Source organism: Serinus canaria, chromosome 1A (genome assembly GCF_022539315.1).
Source record: "Serinus canaria isolate serCan28SL12 chromosome 1A, serCan2020, whole genome shotgun sequence".
Classification (NCBI taxonomy): Eukaryota; Metazoa; Chordata; class Aves; order Passeriformes; family Fringillidae; genus Serinus; species Serinus canaria.
The window spans coordinates 26,121,720-26,140,427 of record NC_066314.1 but is presented as its reverse complement, the minus strand read 5'-3'; the positions used below and the strand labels follow the sequence as shown (position 1 = coordinate 26,140,427).

General features: G+C 35.5%; 1 protein-coding gene across 2 annotated transcripts in view; it reads right to left on the bottom strand.

Moving 5' to 3' along the window:
• DOCK4 (dedicator of cytokinesis 4) overlaps nucleotides 1-18,708 on the bottom strand; it is a 221,497-nt gene that overhangs the window by 7,729 nt on the left and 195,060 nt on the right. Inside the window, exons 38-50 of one of the 2 annotated variants that reach the window (XM_018919599.3) lie at nucleotides 16,993-17,097; nucleotides 15,060-15,201; nucleotides 14,285-14,451; nucleotides 12,939-13,025; nucleotides 11,213-11,389; nucleotides 9,188-9,271; nucleotides 7,282-7,401; nucleotides 6,783-6,904; nucleotides 6,402-6,522; nucleotides 5,826-5,907; nucleotides 5,498-5,607; nucleotides 4,184-4,351; nucleotides 1,971-2,043 (exon numbers count right to left, since the gene is read on the bottom strand). In XM_018919599.3, coding sequence (XP_018775144.1) covers nucleotides 1,971-2,043; nucleotides 4,184-4,351; nucleotides 5,498-5,607; nucleotides 5,826-5,907; nucleotides 6,402-6,522; nucleotides 6,783-6,904; nucleotides 7,282-7,401; nucleotides 9,188-9,271; nucleotides 11,213-11,389; nucleotides 12,939-13,025; nucleotides 14,285-14,451; nucleotides 15,060-15,201; nucleotides 16,993-17,097 — 1,558 coding nt within the window. The remainder of the gene's footprint in view (nucleotides 1-1,970; nucleotides 2,044-4,183; nucleotides 4,352-5,497; nucleotides 5,608-5,825; nucleotides 5,908-6,401; nucleotides 6,523-6,782; nucleotides 6,905-7,281; nucleotides 7,402-9,187; nucleotides 9,272-11,212; nucleotides 11,390-12,938; nucleotides 13,026-14,284; nucleotides 14,452-15,059; nucleotides 15,202-16,992; nucleotides 17,098-18,708) is intronic. The other variant, XM_018919601.3, reaches the window with a different exon arrangement.

The window sequence follows — 18,708 nt, the reverse complement described above, 5'->3', positions numbered from 1 at the left end:
CTGCATAGACTACAAATCCAGAATTGAGAGAAGGTGGAAAGAAGGGTGCAAAATGTAGGGAGTAAAATTTGGAAGAAATGAGAAGTGTCTGGCAGCAAAAAATATCAAATTAAGAAACTATTATGGACTGAGAAAATTTCTGTACACTTTGTATCTGTGGTCAAGGATCTCTGCTTGATTATATAAATTGACTACCAACTTGACCTGTATAAAAGTGGCTGTTTTCTTTTTGTGTTACCCTGATCAGATTCTATGATTTTAACTGAATGATCCCATAAGGTCTGGTACATCTTCCTTGATAGAATTCGATTATCTCATGTCATCAAGATGTCACCAATATTGGAAAGAAGTCAGACAGACAGAAGGAGAGGGCATTTAACATGGGCAGGACAAAAGCTAATTTGAAAAATACAATTCTCATTACACTTCCTTAAAAACAAAAAAAGGAGTTGAAAATAACCACTTCAAACCTTCCATTCATTTCCTAAATACTCCACCAAAAATCCCCCAACTTAAAAGCCTCAAACCTCTTGCTTTGCCATGACAGTTTCCTTCTTGTTTATTTGTTTCAATGGTGAGTAGAGAATCACATGCAAGGACCCTGTGTTTATTTACAAAGATGAAACGAAAAAGCAAAGTATTGTTGCTAACTGATGGCATCAATCATCACTATTGCAGTAACTCTGAGAGCTCTCGGGACTCCAACCCCACTATACACCAGACTTAATACAATAGGTACAATAAAAATAACACTGTTCTCATATCTGAAACAATATTGTCACAGTATAATTACACTTTAGTTGACCCTGGGATCAATGAACACAATAATCTATTTTCTAGAGGATCATTTTGCTTTGTTATTGCCAAAATATGCAATGAAGTATTTGCTTTTATTGTAAGCTGTCACCCAACAGCATGACTTTGCCCTCATCCTAAAAATCACCTGGCACCAGACCCAGGTACTTCAAATGCCTGAATTTCTTGACAAGCCAATTTTTTTTTCTTTTAAGTCATCCAAGCAGTCAGTTTTTTGGACTGCTAAAGCCTTCAGGAGAGAATATTTCATTTTAACAATTCTGTGATGTACTTGGCTGCATGGGCCAGTGGAAAAGTTTTGCTATTTCCATGTTAAATTATTTCATATGTTTTTCAGCCCTGTGAAAAAATTCCATCTGTGTTTTCATAAAAAATGTAAACAGAAAAAATACCTAAAAAACCAGCTTTTATTAAAGAAAATCTGATTCCTGGTCAGTACTAATTACAGTATATTATTAAAATAGTTGATTTTATAAATTTATTTTACTGTATCCTCTATTCAGCATACCACAAAGGTACCATAATGAAATGATGGAGCATATTATTGATATGAGGTACATAATGAAAATATAGCAAACAATTACTATGCCAACAATATTGGATTTCCTCATGTGCAAAATTATAAGAGGCAATATTTTTTCCTATGGAAATACATATATTTCTCATTTACACTAATTAAAAACAAAATCCCCAAAATACAAGAAACCAGAAATTGGTGTTTTCAATCCAAGGGTAATCAGAAGCACACTGAGTTATATTTGGTAAAAAGGACTTGCAGGTACCAAACTTCAGGACTCTGTTCATCTCTTTACCTTCTCTTTGCCCCATTCTCCAGAGGCTGGCTTTTCCCCACGTATGTCTCTCTTGAGAAGCAGAAAGGCTAGGTCTCACAGGCAGCCTGATGAAACCTGCTGCTCCATCACCCCCTCCTGCAAACTTCTGAGCCTTATTTGAGTGCAAAATTCAGTCCTCCCCTTTTTGGCAAAGTGTTTTGACACTTAGATTTGTTAGCATAACTCATTTAGTTGGTTAGAATGTTTTGACACTTGAAGATGACAGTATGCACTCAAAAGAACTGGCATGCTGCAGGAACATGATGGAGTAATTAAGTTTTCATTCTTCAAAGATTGGCATGTTGTAGCATGTCTGCTTACCTTTGTCAGAGCTGGGCAGATTGGAATCGCTTCGTGGCAAAGCACCATCTCCAATATGATTAAACAGCATTCTCTGTAAATTGAGAACAGCAGGGTTTACACATAGCTCCTGTTGTATTTCAGTTGCCTTTAAGACAACAAATATATTTTTGTTATTATGCCTCCTCATGCCCAGGTCTGCTTAGGAGGCAAAGTGATAAACATCACATAAGAACATAAACAGTTTAATTAAAGTAGGTGTATACAGATAGGGAGTAGACTAATTTTCTGAAAACTGTATACACAGAAATTGGAAGGAGGATTATTATGTACTGAGTTCTGACAGTTTCCACCACCTTAAAAAAACATAAAAAAGCTCATTCTTAAAGAGATATCTTAATAGATTACTTAAAACAATTGCAATAATTTCATTACAGAATCAGGATCTGAACAAGATAATATTCAAGTTATGGCTGTTTCCTAAGAAAAGCATTATGTACTGTTTTCCCACTCTGACTTTTTTGGGTAGCAGTCTTCTTACTTCTCTTGTGGATAAGAGCTGACCCATAAAGCATGTTTGTCTTTCATTTTCTTAAGATCCATTTTGTTTACAAATCACAGTAAATGTATGAAAAAAAATTCTACCATTGATTTTGTTTAGCATTTTCAAATAATCCATGGGTCACTAGTTTGTCTTGAAAACATATATAAACAGCATATGGTTAATCCTACAAGTAATTCAGACATACTTTCCAGAGGAAATGGGAACAGATAAACATGGAGTTTTTTCTTACTTTTTTTTCCTTTAAAAGCAAGATCAGATGATCAGTGAAATCCAAATAAAATCCTATTATTGTATCTCTTTCCAGTGTTCACAGAGCACTGTGCCAAGCTGGTGAGGCACTATGCTGGGATTCCACAAGATGGCAAACCCAGTTGCAAAGCAATCATCATTGATCTAATATGCTGCAGCTTTGTGTTACAAAGTGAGAAACAAATACTTAAGCTCAATTCAACTTCACTTTAAACATCTCAGAGACAGAATGCTTTTGGTACACTTTGAGCTACAGTAGGTATGCTGTATGTCACATGAGAGTTATTCTGGGTCAGGTAATATCTGTTTTCCTGGAGTTACCATTAAACTGAGGTGTTAAACCTACATATGTACTCTGATGTGACAGAGAGTGTGACCATATGTTCCTGCCTGGTCTGGAATGAGTGTTCACTGCCTAGTGAGTCTGTAGTACACTAGGATGTGATGGACAAGTGTTGAAATCCATTTTCTGTTGCAAAGGTAAAGAGCAACAGCTGAAAAAGCAACTGAAATTGGAGGAGATAAAGAGACAAAAGCTGAATGAAATACAGATAAACAAAGACATACTAAAAAGAATGAGATATAAAACCATATGGAAGAACAAGAGCAATCACAGGATGTTTAATGACACACAAATAAAAATCCCAAAAATGTGAAATTCAAAAAGCTTCAATAGGAAGAATAACAGCGCAAAAAACTAAGGAGGCTTGTTGACCAGTCAATGACAGCAGCCATTCCTCTTCAGAGTATGGGAAGAGCTGGAGAGACACTGTACAACCATTCAGCCAGAGATCACAAAGCAAGCACAAATGGATGTTGACTAAAAACAGCTGCACATAACCTTGAGCATCAATTTCAATGAGGAAGCGGATGAAGTACTGCTGTGGTCTTGTTCTGTGAAGTCCATCAAACTTCCTTAAATAAGGTAGCTACGGCTTGAAAGACTTGAAGTTCAGGAATTTGCCTGTGTATCTCACCTCTCCGGGCTGAAGCACTAATGTGAAAATTGCTTTCATCAAGCTGTATGTAACAAAGTATTTCATAAACAGGTGGGGTGGTCGTTTCCTCTCAGTGTGAAGCTCCAACTAACGCTGTTTAAGTGGTGTTAGAATGAAAGGAGAAAGGACAAGGAACAGTTTGAGCAGCTAAATTCAAATGAGAGTTGCAGGTTTCTCTAAGCTATCTCCTTACAATTGTCCTGAGGAATTCTTTTCCCCTTCTTTATCAGAAGGCAGAGAATCAGGATTTTGTTTCTGATCACAGTCCATTTTTACTGCTGAGGGAACAGCAGAGAAAGAAATTTCACCTTTCCCCAGAAAGATGTATCTTTATTTACGGTTATGAGGGCAGAAAGAAACCGTCAGACTTCCTCATCTTTGAAATATACTTCACTGTATGAGCAAGGAGATTTTCTACTTACCCTCTCATGGGACACTGAGGGTAGAGACAGATTGGGAGACTTTCCTGCTGGGCGAGTCTCAGAGAGAGCAGAGACTGGGCCTACGAGCTCCTCAGCCTCCCTTATGCAATCTCGGATAGAGTGGGGGATAGAAGTCGCATTCCACTTGGCAAAGCAAGAGTTTGTAGTCTGGGAGCAAAAATGGAATAATTTTTCTTTGCGGCAAACTGTCAAACCGCTTTATTTAAAGAGCATCTCCTGATATTTCCTGTCTGTTGTTTTGGCTCCACTACCACTGACAAAGTGCCCAGTAGATCTATCTGCTCTAAACAGCTCCTGAGAACTGTCCTTAAGTCTGGCTAAGCCTTAGTATTACTTCTTAAGTCCTCAGGTAATAGCATGAGGATTTAAACAGAAAAGAGATTAAAAAGTAAATCAAGAGCCAATTCAACATCCAAAGAAACAACCAACAAGAAAAGAGCTAGCTAGAAACCAATTAATAATTTCTAAAATAAAGAATCCTGGAACTGGTTTTTATCACTGGTAAAACTTCTGAAAGACATGAGAGTGTTGAACAGACAGCCTTTAACACTGTAGGTATGGTCTCATCTTTCTCAGCTTCAGCAAGACGTGCAGTGTGTGACGGCAGAGATTAAAACAGCAGCTGTGTTAAACAACTGGGAAAATAGGTCCATTAAGAAGAAAAGATGAAATAAGGACTCAGTAATGGCCAGCTTACCAAGCTCATGTTGAATTTCAGAATACTCAAAAAATACACATTTCATACAGACCTGTCTAACAGTATTTCAAGGCAAGAGAACAATACATTTTTTTCTCTGGTGTAATGAAATGTCTATAATTTTTTTCTTAAACTACATTGGAAAATAGGAATTGCCACATGGAATGGGTTATTATCTCATAGTGGCTAGGATTAGCTTTCTCAGAAGGAAAGAAAGGGGGGCTCAACAAGGAGAGCTCAACTGACATGATAAGTTTTTCATTCTTTGTCTTCTTCCCTAGATTGAACAAATGCTTGTTCCACACAAGCAGGCTGTGTCATCTGGCAAGTGTCTGCATCTCTCTCTCACTTCAGTAAGTAAACATAAAGAAACAAACCTACACCTAAAGAAATTAAGCAGAAATGTGACCAAGCACTATGTACTCTATTCACATCTCTGACATCTAAAATATTTTAGAGTATTTGCTTATAAAACCATAAAAATCCCTTCAGAACTTAAAATACTGAACAGGCACCAAATCTGCTCAAAGTTCAACACACACCTTTGCTGTCTTCTTAGCTATTTGTTCACTGAGGATTCCCAACCAACTTCTTACCTGAGAAGTTTCCAAAGGAGTCGGGTAGATGGCACTGCAGGGCCTCTCTCTGGGAGACAGGCAAGAGTTTTCTCGGGAATGCTTATGTTTGTCAGACAACAGAGGAGAAGCTAGAATATAAATGTGTCTAGTGATTAAATTCATGCAGTGAAACTCAAGACATTTCAATTGTATGCTTATGACAAAAACATCCACTGTCTATAATAATTCAGATTCCCCAAGTAATTGGCTAAATATGATGTCTGAGCAATGACATCATGCAGAAATTCAGCTGTGTAATGTATCAAGAGTCAATTCATATGGTTTACAACAGCAGAGAAGTACTGACCTCTGGCACTGGATGGAGCAGAACTGGTCACATTAGGTGAAGCAGAATGAGTAGAACTCAGGCTTGAGGTAGATGGACTAGGCTGTGTATAGAAGAGGTGCTGTTGTTACCAGATCACATTTACTGGTTTGGAAAACAAAAATTTAAAGCATACTTTTCACTAGAACAAAGAATTTTAACTTCTTAGAGTAGTTTGTCAGTAATTCAAACTAGCAAATTGGTATAAAAGGCATTAATCTAACTACACAAAGATGTAACCAAATACTAAATAAATAGAAATGTAATTAACACAATAAAATTATTACATCACAGAAAAGTCTATGCACTGTCAGATCACTTTGTATCATAGTCCATTGCTACTTATACATTTGTAAAAAGATTAATGCTCTAATTTAAACAAGAGAAAAAAGTTACATTAAAAATTATTTCTGAGTTAATTAGTTTAACACCTCATTGAAAGGTTTGGTTTTTAAAAGAAACATCAGCAATAGTTATGAGATTTCTGAATGAAATAATTTAGTAAATAGCCTTGTAAGAAAGATTCTGTACAGTTTGAAGAATGACAATAAATTATACCTGCATGTTAAAAACTTCATCTGAGCTTTCTGACTGCCCAGTGATGTTGCTGACTTCAGCAGAAGCTTGGGATGACAGTGATGAGGAAGAATACCGATTGACAGCTGGGTAACTCAAGGGGCTATTATAAGAATAATGAAATATAAAATGGTTAACTTTAATTGTCAGTCATAATTTCTCATGTGAGAACAGCACATGTTTATCTATCTTTAATTGGGGGAGGGAAAAGAAAGAGAAAGAAGGAGAGAGAATACATATACCAGCTATTCAAGGCTGAACACACTTCAGCCAGACCATACAAGAAGGCATGCACATAATAAAGTATTTATGGGTCATCTTCCATGGGTAACATAAGTATGTCACTATTAATATTTAACTTGCCTGCGTCGTGGTATTACCCTGGCAGCATCAGGGCTCATAGAAACAGGCATGGAATTCCGGCATACACGAGGACTTCCATTTGGGAAATGAACAGGGCTAGCTTGTACACAGGCAGCAAATTCCTGGTGAGTTATTAAAAGAAGATTAAGTAAAATTAACATAATATCTTAAGCATTTCATAAGATACAGGTATGTAGATACCTGCATATATATGTAGTTACATGTAATTTTTATTGATGTCATCATCAATAAAAAAAATATTTTACCTTTTCACTAATGATAGTAAAATGTTACTATTAATAAAACATGACTACTTTTCTCTGCATGGTATGGGAAGTTTATGTTTCTCTTTGCTTTGTGGTACTGCAAAAAGGCTACAGGCTGTAATGGGGACAAACAACCAAAAGATGTCACTGTTTGTTGCTTGGGAAAAATGTACCGCCCCTTAATGCAGCTGAACAGTCTTCTGTTCTATCCTTGCACCTGCTCATGTGAGTACCTGTATTCCCAAGCTTGACTTCATCACAAAGAACTGATCCACCAGCTTTTTGTGCAATGGCCTCATGTCCTGTGGCACCACCTTCTCATGCACTGCCAAGCCAAATTCTAGAATTTGGGCCTGCAGAAAGGGAAAAAATATCTTTGATCCATTTTTTTTAAGCTGTCATCATCAGTTAGGATACCAATTAAAAAAAAATCCAACAAAATGCACATTGCCTTAAAAACACCTATCTAATTCTCTGAAAGACCTCTAACCAAAAAGGGCTAGCACCAAAAGCACTGAAGAGGATTTACTGCCTCTTCCCGTTCAATTTTCCTGAAGGTTTCACCTATGGAAATTCAACTGTAATATTAAAAAACAATATGGATAACACAGTGGAAAATCTGACTTAATGGAAACTTTACAAAGGACCAGTTCTAAACATTAAATAAAAGCCATTTTCTACAAAAAATAAAAGACATTTTCAGTTGTAAAAAGCATGAAACAGCAGCAATGATCAAATCCACCAGAGACTCTGTAATATATTGGCAATGAAGTCCATGGTCCCCCATCATATTTCAACTCCCCATAGACCTCCGTAAGTGGTGGCCTGATGTATAACCTTGACACAAGGCATGACATGCTTCAGAATTACAGTGCTAAAACTTTAATCTTGCTCAAATTTGATCACATGCACTCAAAATATTCAATTGGTTACATGAGGAATCAGATAAACTCAGATTTAAAAACAAAATAGCTAGGGTGTGCTGTAATATCTTTGGATGAGAGCTCCTGGCTGATGTTTTCAGACAGCCTGTGATCAGGCACACAGCTGTACAGCATCCCTGACCTGGGGTCAGGACTGCAGCACATCCATCCACACACACAGAGCCATGCCAGCCCTTCCGAACGATCCACGTTAAATCAGCTGTGGGTGCCAGAGAGGGTTGAGCTGCTGTTGCTTGGAACCACATTTTTGTAACAGGAAGTTATTAACTACAGTTTTATATTGTAAACATTAGTGAGATTAACCATAGCTTGAAAAAGTTAAATTATAATGTCAATTACTATACATTGCCTCAGTGAAATTAAAGTGAGCTCAGTGAATGTATTCTGATTTATACTGACTGAGGACCTGTCACTTGGCTGATCTTAACAAAAGATCTCACAATGCTGATGAAAAATGGAATTTCCATCTTGCCAGATTCTAAGCTGGCAATAAAATTTGAAACTTCAACATGCTGCATAGAACAAAAACAAATAAATGCCAGTTAAAAAGTCCGAAATATTAGTAAGATCTTTGATTAAAAATATTTAAAATTTTCAAATGGAAAAACTTGATATTTGAGGCGGGTAGGTCATTGGGTTATAAATGAATGGAGAAACAATGCAAAAAACAATGTATAGAATATGCATATGCTTAATTTGATCACTTTGTGTTTATTTGACTGCCTACCTACTTTGCCAATTACTACGAGATATCTTTCATTGCAATAAGATTTTGAATGCTTTTATGCTCTTATAGCAAACTTGTAGTGAAAATATTTTCTGTAATATTGATAAAATACAAATATATGCCAAAGCCATCAAATGTTTCAATGAGATAATGTTTATTCTGTAGTAGTGATAAAATATTTTGTGCAAATATTCGTATATGAGCATGACAAGACAGGCCTCTCACTCAACTTTTATTTAACACAAACCAGTTTGAAGTGATTAAGTTGACAATGGAAAGGACTAGGGAAAATATATTAGCATGGCCCAGAAACCTGCTTGTATAGGAAGTTACTCTCTACTAGGAATCTAACTCAGGAAACACTGAAAACCACAGGGGAATTATTAACCTCTGATATTTTTATTTTTATTTGGGGACATTTTTAGCTAGAACAGCTGAACAGGTCACCTTGTCTTTTCCCCACTTTACCTGCTCGAGTGTAAGTTCTCTTAAGCGTGTGATCTTCTCTCCGTCTTCTGGATGGTTCAAGATGTATTCTTTGACAAAGAATGCCTAAACACAATAAAATTACAAAGTAAAACTAACTGAGTAAAAACACAACACTTTTTTTTTTAACAAAAATAGATATTTTCAAATGTTTTTTAAGTTCCTTTGAACTGCAATAATTGATATTACATGTGAAATAAGTAATTAATCATATAGTCATTGGTGGAGACCATAGGCAAAAAAATCTAGCCACTAGTGAATGGATAGGTTCAACATTTGCAATTTGAAGGTGCTGAATAATTGGAGATAGCTTCTTCCCCATCAGAAAAGAAAAAAAATACAGGAAATAATTTAAAGAGGAAAAAGAGGGAAGAAGGAAGACAGAATCAAGAAGGCAGAAGATGGTCAAAGGACGCTTCTTAAAACTTGGAAGTTGCCTGAAGGGAAGGAAGATAATGGTAAAGACGTGGTCACTCTTACCTCAAGACCAAATGCTCCAAGAGTGACTGAGCTTTGAGCTTCGTACAGGGCAGAAGGGAAAAGCAGGTGAAATGGAAAAGCATTTACAGAAAACAGGCTAGCAAGAAAGGTAGAAGATAAGAACTGGCAAAACAACAGGTAGACATATAAAGACTGAAAAATGGATATGCAAAGAGAAGAATTAGAGAGAAATGGAAGAAAAAAAAAGCTTCACAATTATTGCTAACAATTCTGATGTTTACAAAACGAATTGCTGAAAAATCCTATTTTAATACAGTGAGAGACAGAGGGCAGAAGGGAATTGAAACATGAACACTGTCTAAGAGCTCAAGAATTACAGCCAAGGACAATAATGAGGAGCAAGCTAGAACCTTTGATATGCTTGTGAAGAATGGAAACTGTGCAGAGACACTGAGCTAGCTCTGACACTGCTAATTCAAACCAGACATAGTTCTGACATGACTGTATTTCTCCAGGGACTCCCTTCATCGTGCTTCACTATGCTAAACAGTTTTGTTGTTGTATAAAGGCAGTTAGGAAACATAAAAAATGTTACTGCTTTGCTTCAGTCTCACAATTTTCATAACACTGCAGTTTTGATGACAGATCCTAATACTGTACTGGACTCATTTTCTTGTAGTTTAATTAAGATGCAGTTTTTCCAAATTTAACACTGTTGACTGAACACCGAATCTCTCGGCCTTTGAGACAAGCTGACAGAATGTTATTCAAACTGACATCTTCAAAGGAAAAACCAGCAGACTCAAGTATCTCATAAGACTATTAGGAGAAAGAGAAAAATCAAGTTGGGCTGCAAAAAAACTTCAACTCTTTCTTTTCATTGAAGTTTCATAATTCCACAGAATTTTGTATAAATACAGCATCCCGAACATTTAAGGTTTTCCTAATGTGATTCAGAAATTATAATAATGAGGAACAACTGTTAGAAACAAATCCAGTGTTAGACATTTCTAAACTGCATTTATTTTTTTAAATGCCTTTCCCTCTCCCCCCAAAATAGTGTTTCTTAAAACTTGGAAAAGAGACACAAGAAGGATCAAAAAATATGATTCTTTAAGATAATGAACCTCTTGTTGAGAATTTATGTGTGTGTATATAAATATAAAATAAAATAAAATATATATACATGCATATAAAAACTAGAAGGTCAGCACAAAAAAGTAAATTTGTTAGTTGGCCAGAAATATCTCCTAAACCAGAATAGGCAGTGTATTATAATAATTCACTTATATTAACTGATTAATTGAAAATTTCCAAAAAAATCACTGAAGAATGCAGGGTAATTGTGAATTGAGTCATCACTGGAGTAAGTTTATGGTACCATCTACAGCAAAATGGTTATTTCAATAAACCACGTCATTAACATTACCTAACCCAAAACTGCAATATAGGTATAATTACAACCATTATTCATACAGCACTTTCTGTCCTTAATTCATAAAGAGGAGCTGCATCTGTACAGGGAAAGAAATTGGATTTTTAATAAACAGAAAGTAAATTGCTTACCTCTTGGTATCTAGCAACTCCACCATTAACTGCTGCATCAATGACCCCGTTTAGACACATTGTGAGAGGGTTAATGTTCTGCATCTGTCGAGTTTGACACTGACTAATCAGTGTTCTTAATTGCTGGTTCTTATTTTCTAAAACTTCAATAGCATTCTCAAGGGGACTCATTTCCACCTGAAACATGAGTGAGAAACATTGCAAACAAGTTTATCTTCAGCTGAAAGATGAAATATATTGCAGGTAATTTTTGATTTCTTAACATAAAACAATATTATTCTATGTCCTAGAGTAGTTTGAGAGATAGCTGAGGGAGAGATTTGATTTTATCATGCAATCAATGATCAAAAGAAACTGTCCAAATGTAGATTCATTATCTGACCCTGAGATGACCTAGCCCTTGTTGCAAAACATTAATATACTTTCAGCCAGTGGTGGAACTCTTAGAATTCAGGATTAAACCATCCTTGGTAATTACCTAAAAGAGGCTTGGGGTCAGGGAGCTTAATCAATTTAAGGGTACAGAGCAGAGCTGAGTTAGTTTCCCCATCCAAAGTGGAGTTACCAATGAGACTTTATGGATCAGGAATTTGAATGCAAGCTTTGGGCTAAAATAATGATCAAGTTATAGTCAAAGGCAGCCTTGAGCAGGATGTGCCTCTCAACTCTCAAGGGTGGGGAAGTTCTTTCAACACGTAGTGTGAACTGCCAGAAAAACCAAATGCTGTGTTGGGAAGGCTTGCAGGCTTGCAGCTGCCCATAATTTACCAAAATATACAAGTGCAAATCTGGGTCATGACCTCATACATGCCCAGGAAAAATTATTACAGTTTACTTTTGTAAATGGTGACTGTAATGGTAAAATGCTAGTAAACTGAAGGTCTTCATATCAGGGGTCATACTAACCTAGTAAAGACTCAGCAGGAGTCAACTAACAAAATTTCTCATGTCACACACATTTTGATTTTACTAAACTCCACCTTGGTTTTCTACAGGAGAATATCAAGATGGTGATATGCTCCTGCTATTATAAAAGAAAAACAGCAGAGTTTTAGAGAAAATCAGTTGTACTATGGTATCTTTATATTTAATGGGATTATTCTAAGACTAGCTTTGACAAGAAGGAAAATAGTTAAACATGCTATATATATTTCAGGGCTCAGCAATTGACCAATTATTTAGAGATATTTATAGGATGAGTACTCCTCCAAATATATCTGGAATCTATTTAAGAATTTTTTTAAGTAATAGAACAAGCAAAGAGAGGAACTTCCACGGTGTCAGTAACAGACTGGTAAATTTGACCCTATTCCTACAGGTTCTGTTCAGTAGCTCATGGAATTTATCATAGTACAGGAACTTGAAGAATGTTTACTTTTCAAGGACACTGAAGGCTACATTAAGCTATAGATATTTTAAGTATTAAATGTTAAGTGGTGCTGAGTTTTAAGTAATTTACTGACATTAAATGTTGCCTTTGGGTGCCCATTATTGCTCTCAACTTCTTTTTCCTCAGCTGTTTAAATGAATCCTAAGGGTAGTTCTTAAAAATACTTTTGAAGACAAGAGAAATCAGACAAATCAATATACTTTGTAAATAATTTTGTTGTGGCCACCTTGAGACCTTGGTCAAAGAAATTAAAATCTTAAAGCAGTTCATCAAATAACATATGATTAAGAAAGTAAACCAAGCCACAATATGTATTGACAGGAGTCTTCTACTCACCACTTCACGTTTTTCTACTTCAAACCAACGAGATATTCCAGGTAAACTCTGCACCAAGATCAGTGTGGTTCTCTCTACCCATAGACTCTAAAATATACAAAAGCAATTTGTTTCCTTTTTTTGACTCTGTATCTTCCTTAATTATTACCAGTTCCCTTTATGAAGACCTTCACTAAAGTAAGAGTATGCATTAAAAAAATACTAACATCCAAATTCCTACTGAAACGTCTATCCCATAAGTCAATGACACTCACTTCTCTCCTTACTTTCTAGGTTCTACTACTAAGCAGTAATTTCTACTAATTCTTCACTCTTAAACTTTATTATATGTTGTCCCCAAATCTCCAGAAGTCCTTACAACTGCATTGGTATTTTAATATTTCTTTTCTGATCTAACATCTGAGAAGAACAAGAGTTCTGAAGCAGAACAAGTTACAGAGCAGAGAGCATGATCAGGTCTCCTTTGAGAAGCCCTATTCAAGATTCCAGAATGCATAGCTGAATTCAAATATCATACTGGTAAACACTTTGTGCCAGAGGTTTGTCAAATGACAAATGAACACACAGCATAGTGCTTACACAAAAAATATATGTAAGCTGTACATACATCAAAAAGTTTAAACATACATCAGAAAACAACAGCGACTCAATTTAGCTAATTTATTATCCTTAGAGGTTTTTCTTCTAAATTTATAACAAAATTATTATGGGATAACTCTTCTTGTCTGTCTGAATCAGGATGTGCTTCTAGTGGGTAAGAATTAAAATTACACCAAAAGACGAATTTTTACCGTGACATTTTTAGTAGAAGGAACAGAAGGGATTTACCTATTAGGGAAGGAACTATTGCTTTTCCCTGAGACAATCTCTAAGTTCAGAGGTACTTTTTAGTCTTGATATCACAGGAACAGGTCATTATCCTGCAGTTCAGTCAAAACTGTCTCTCCCTTGCTCTAGAGAGAGAAAGCTTTAGGCAATCCTATCCATAGCCCATTACGTCCTTAAAAATGCTTTCCCATCTGCCTGAGAAACTTTTCTGGAGACTGCTCTGTCCAGTTCTGCCTTCTACACATCACTATGAAAAAAAAAAAACAAACAAAAAACCAGTTTTCCATTTTAGTCGCATATACAGCAAGACCTCTGCATCTCCCATATATTTTTGATACTATTTTATTAAAAATAAGAAGTGAAATAGTCAAACCTGAGATACCATCTCCTCTAGAGAATTTGATGTACCACACTCAGCTGAATAATGCAAATGCAGATGATATTTCAAAAAGGCAGCTTTTGTTGTTGATGTTACAAACAAATCCATAGGTTCAGTAGATCAGGGCATGATACTTTACCTTGAATTCATTCTCCTTGTCCTTGGTCCCTTTGTGAAATGGTCTGTCATATCGGAATCGCCAGATGTGATTTACTTTGTAAAAGCTCTTGATGTTATCAGGAATGCCATCTCTCTGCAAAACTTCCTGGTTTTCTGGAATTGGTGTTACTGCATAAATTTGCAAATCTGTATGTAAAGAGTTAAGGCTATCCCACTTTATTTAAATCAGCAAAGCATATTGATTCCTGAAGCATTACAGAAGAAAAGTTCATTGAAAAGCATGCCTCATGAAATGCTTTTACACTATTAATGGTTTGGGAAAGGAACCAGAGGTTTTTTTGATTGTTTGAGATTTCTTTGTACTGCTTTGTTGAAAATTTCATCTTTATTTTTGAAATAGAGCCACTTACATGGAATAGTACATAAAGGGATTTAATTAAATATATTCTTACATAATATGTCATGCCATGCTAACATAATGTTGTATTGTAAGAAGTTAAATTACTGTACCTTGAACTGCTACACCATTATCACAGTGGTGATAGTTCTATAGGTATTTTTAGCTAAAGAAATAATGTCAATAACATGTCAAGGAATTCTTAAATAGAACCAAAATTACACAAGGAACTTCTAAACATAATAGAGTGAACTGGGACAAAATGCAAGGAAATTCTCACCCACCATTAATTTTAGTGGAGGCACCATGTGATTGAAATTGCCTCTAGGTGTACCTATGTTTTTTACAAGCATAGGAAATGTAAGTGCAGAGTATGGCTTTGTGATTATGTGGATACACTGTGCTTCTGCCTGAAAGATGGTCTCATCTGGCTGATTAGCATGTTGCATAGCAATGGCATGTGGGAACTCATTCAACATTCGCTGCTGGAAGGCCTCCAGCCTTTCATAGTCATGTCCTCGGCAAACAAATTCCTTATTCTGAGCGGAATAAGAAAACAAAAAGCAAGAGCAAGTTGCATGAAAATAAGTGGGATCCAAACACACGCACTTAAATATAGATTTTCCAGGCAACTTTTACATTGTTTAAAGACGGGGGAAAAAAAGAAGCAAAAGGCAACAATAAAAATAAGGAATATAGAAAGAACACGTTACTTAGAAGAAAGACACTTTATCATATAAGTTATGCTTTATTCAGAAGTCTGGAAAAATGTAATAATTACACTTCAAAATTTAATAATAATCTGAAGGGAGAAATTTTCCTTAGTGGATTAAAGTATGCAATTAACGTGATATATCAGACTGTTTAAAACATGTAACAGAAATATAACCCAACAAACAGCTGAGACAATGAAATGGGTTCGAAGTCAATTCCATGAGGGACTGAGAAACTTTGTTCCGATGTTATATAATTCTGAAGAAAAACATTGCATAAGAAAATTATAAAGGCATTCAATTTGCCTTACCCTGTAAATGTTGATCAATTATCAGCCTGGAAAATTATAATGATCCAGTTTTTACAACACAAAGTAAAAGAATGCTTCTGGCACTGAATTCTGAGAATCAAGACTTTCATCGGAATTTCTACATAAAAAGCCCTGTAACGGTATTATTGTTCAACTACAAATTAAAATGTGAAAGCTTTATCATGAAGTTTAGTCTTTATTTCTTCTACAGCAAACACAGCCAGATTTACAAACTGCTTTGCCATAAAAAATTTAAATCAAATGTATTACGTCTGTCCTTGTTGGCGTTGCAAGCATAAATATGTGCTGTGTATGTTTAACTTGAAAAACTCATAAGATGCATAAGCAGTGAAAGACCTAAGGTTTGGAAGTGGTGCACTGTTGTGCACCCCTTTCCATTACTTTGACTTCATCAGTTAAACTCTTTCTGATTAATATTTTTAAATTGGTTTATACAGAAGTTATATTCAGATGAAAATTAGGTAATCTCAAGAAGTATCTTCCCATCAGACTCTTTTTGAGCATTACTTTTAAAAGGGAGAGTTTCATGCTATATTTAGTTAGAAATAGTCATTTTCTCCACCACTAAGGGAAAGACAAATCAGGCTTTTTATGCCTCCACCACATAGGAGGCTCCTATATCACTTATTTTAATTACCACAGGAAGAGGAACTTGGATTATGATTTCAGCTGCTCCATGAATAAAATGAATTCTGTCCTCTTCCCAAGGTGACAGTCAATGCAGCTAGCTACTGCAGACTGTAGAAGGGGGGAACAATGCAAACATCACTAACATTTTCAAGGGCACTTCACTAACTTCAGAATTCCAGATTAATGATCTAGAGTAATAACCTTATTATTTGTCAGTTTTAGTGCATTAATAATCAATGAAATTCAGCATGTGCAATTTCTAAGTCATTAGAAAAAAAAAGGAAATTGGGAATGTAATTGCTTAAATGTTAAATTGCTGATTATCCCACTACCAATGGATACTACTTCTGACAGCCTTTCCCTGAGTACCCACCAGCAGGAATGGAGAAAGGGAACAAAATAAGGTGAACCATTGGTCTGTGGAACAGTGTAGGTGCAGTTTCTAACATAAACATGAATACTGTGTTTCTGTGGGACTCTAGAAACCTAGAATTTGTCTTTTTATTAGTCAGGACCTTTTCTTAACCACAAAACATGAAGTTAAAGAATTTTTCACAGGATAAGACCTTGCACATGGTATGAACAAATTTTAAGACAGTGAAAGTGATTATGAATGACAGCATTACTCCTTTCTGTTTATTTTCATTTCACTTACCCTCAAAAAGAATGGGAACTTTTTCCCATAGAAACCAACTCTGAAAAATTCTGGCTCCAAGCGCTGCTGATCCATAATTTTGTCATACAGAGATGCTTCCATCATCTGTATGAGATTGAGAAGAAATGCAATTAGTCTTTTTTGAAAGTGTATTTTTACCATAAGCTATCACAACTGGGAGTGTCTTTCACCCCTGGGGTAACAGAATTGCAATAAATATCTGAGCAACCACTAGGACATCCAGAAGTTTCTGAATGCATCAGATTAAGTAATTATACCTCTTAGGGATCTGAAAGTTTTCAAGAATTAAGAAATAAATCCTTTAAAATATGAAGTACCAATATTAAAGGGGTAAAATAGAAAGACAGTTTGAAACATATGACCCAGTAATCTGCTAATCACCCAAACACATGGCAGTAATGTGGTCAGTTAAATCAGCAAAGTCTAATTTCCATATTCAAGGCAGTTGTCCAAATCACACCATATTCCAATGATTTAAGCATCAAATATGAGCTCCTTAAAAATGTCCCAACAGCAACTAGCATAATTTTTGATCAATACATCTGGTTTTTATTTCACCTATAACACTGACACAAGGGGATCTTAATACCAAATTTCCCTTTTTCTGATTATATTTTCAGTAAAGTTTTCAATAATGTGGAAAAAGCCAAACGCATTCTTAGCCTTAATTTAGGTAACAGACAGATATTTAGTATGCATATGATATCAATAGCTGCCTAATTATTCTGCTATGAGAAATCCTCACACCTCCATTTCTGGATTAACACTGATGGCATAAATACAGCAAAAGAATATTTCAAACACAAAACACATTCAGTACACATGCATAAACTAATCATTTTATTCACATGATAATCAGTTTGATTTTGCTTATAGGATTCTGCCATTGACATATCAAAATATATATGGAATAAGCAGATAACAGAGAGTCCTGCCACATTGCATAATTTTGCATAATGTTGTTAAGCAGCTCTGAATTAAAGGGACTTCACTCAGTCCTAGCAGCAAGTATCCTACATGTACAGGAAATTTAAAAGGCAAGTTGTAATACAAAATTGAATCCATCAGAAGCAGATAAGAAAAGAAGACTCAATAATTTTTAAAATACACTATCTGAATGAATGAGAAACAATGTTTAGAGTTCTAAAATGAAAGAAACAAGAAGAAAATTTTACCAAGAAAGACTCATTCTTACTATGTAATATTAAACAGATGATATTTTTAAGCAGTAAATTTAAAAAAAGGTGTGCATTGCCTGTGGCTTTGCTTGCAATTACAACTGCAAAAATATGTTGCTGCTCCTAGTGAAGGACTGCACACAGCACATTTCCAAGATAAACGGTAGGAAACTAATGAAAGTGAGTTTGTATTGTTCTTTTTCTGCATAAGCATGCACACAAAAAGGGTGTCGTACAGGTACAAATATTGTGAGAGCATTGATTTTATAATAAAATAAAGCAACCTGCTCTAGTGGAAGGTGTCTAGCAGGAGGGCTGGAGCTAGATCATCTTTAAGGTTTCCAACCCAAACTGCTCTATGAAAATCCTAAGATAGGATTTTCTCATTTTTCTTCAAAAAGATCACACTCCCTTTTTTTATAATCCTTATTGTAGAAAAAACACCTCAGGGTAAAAAATAAGAGTGAAAACCAAACCTAAGGACCATTCTGTGGTATATTTAATTTCCTCAGTAATA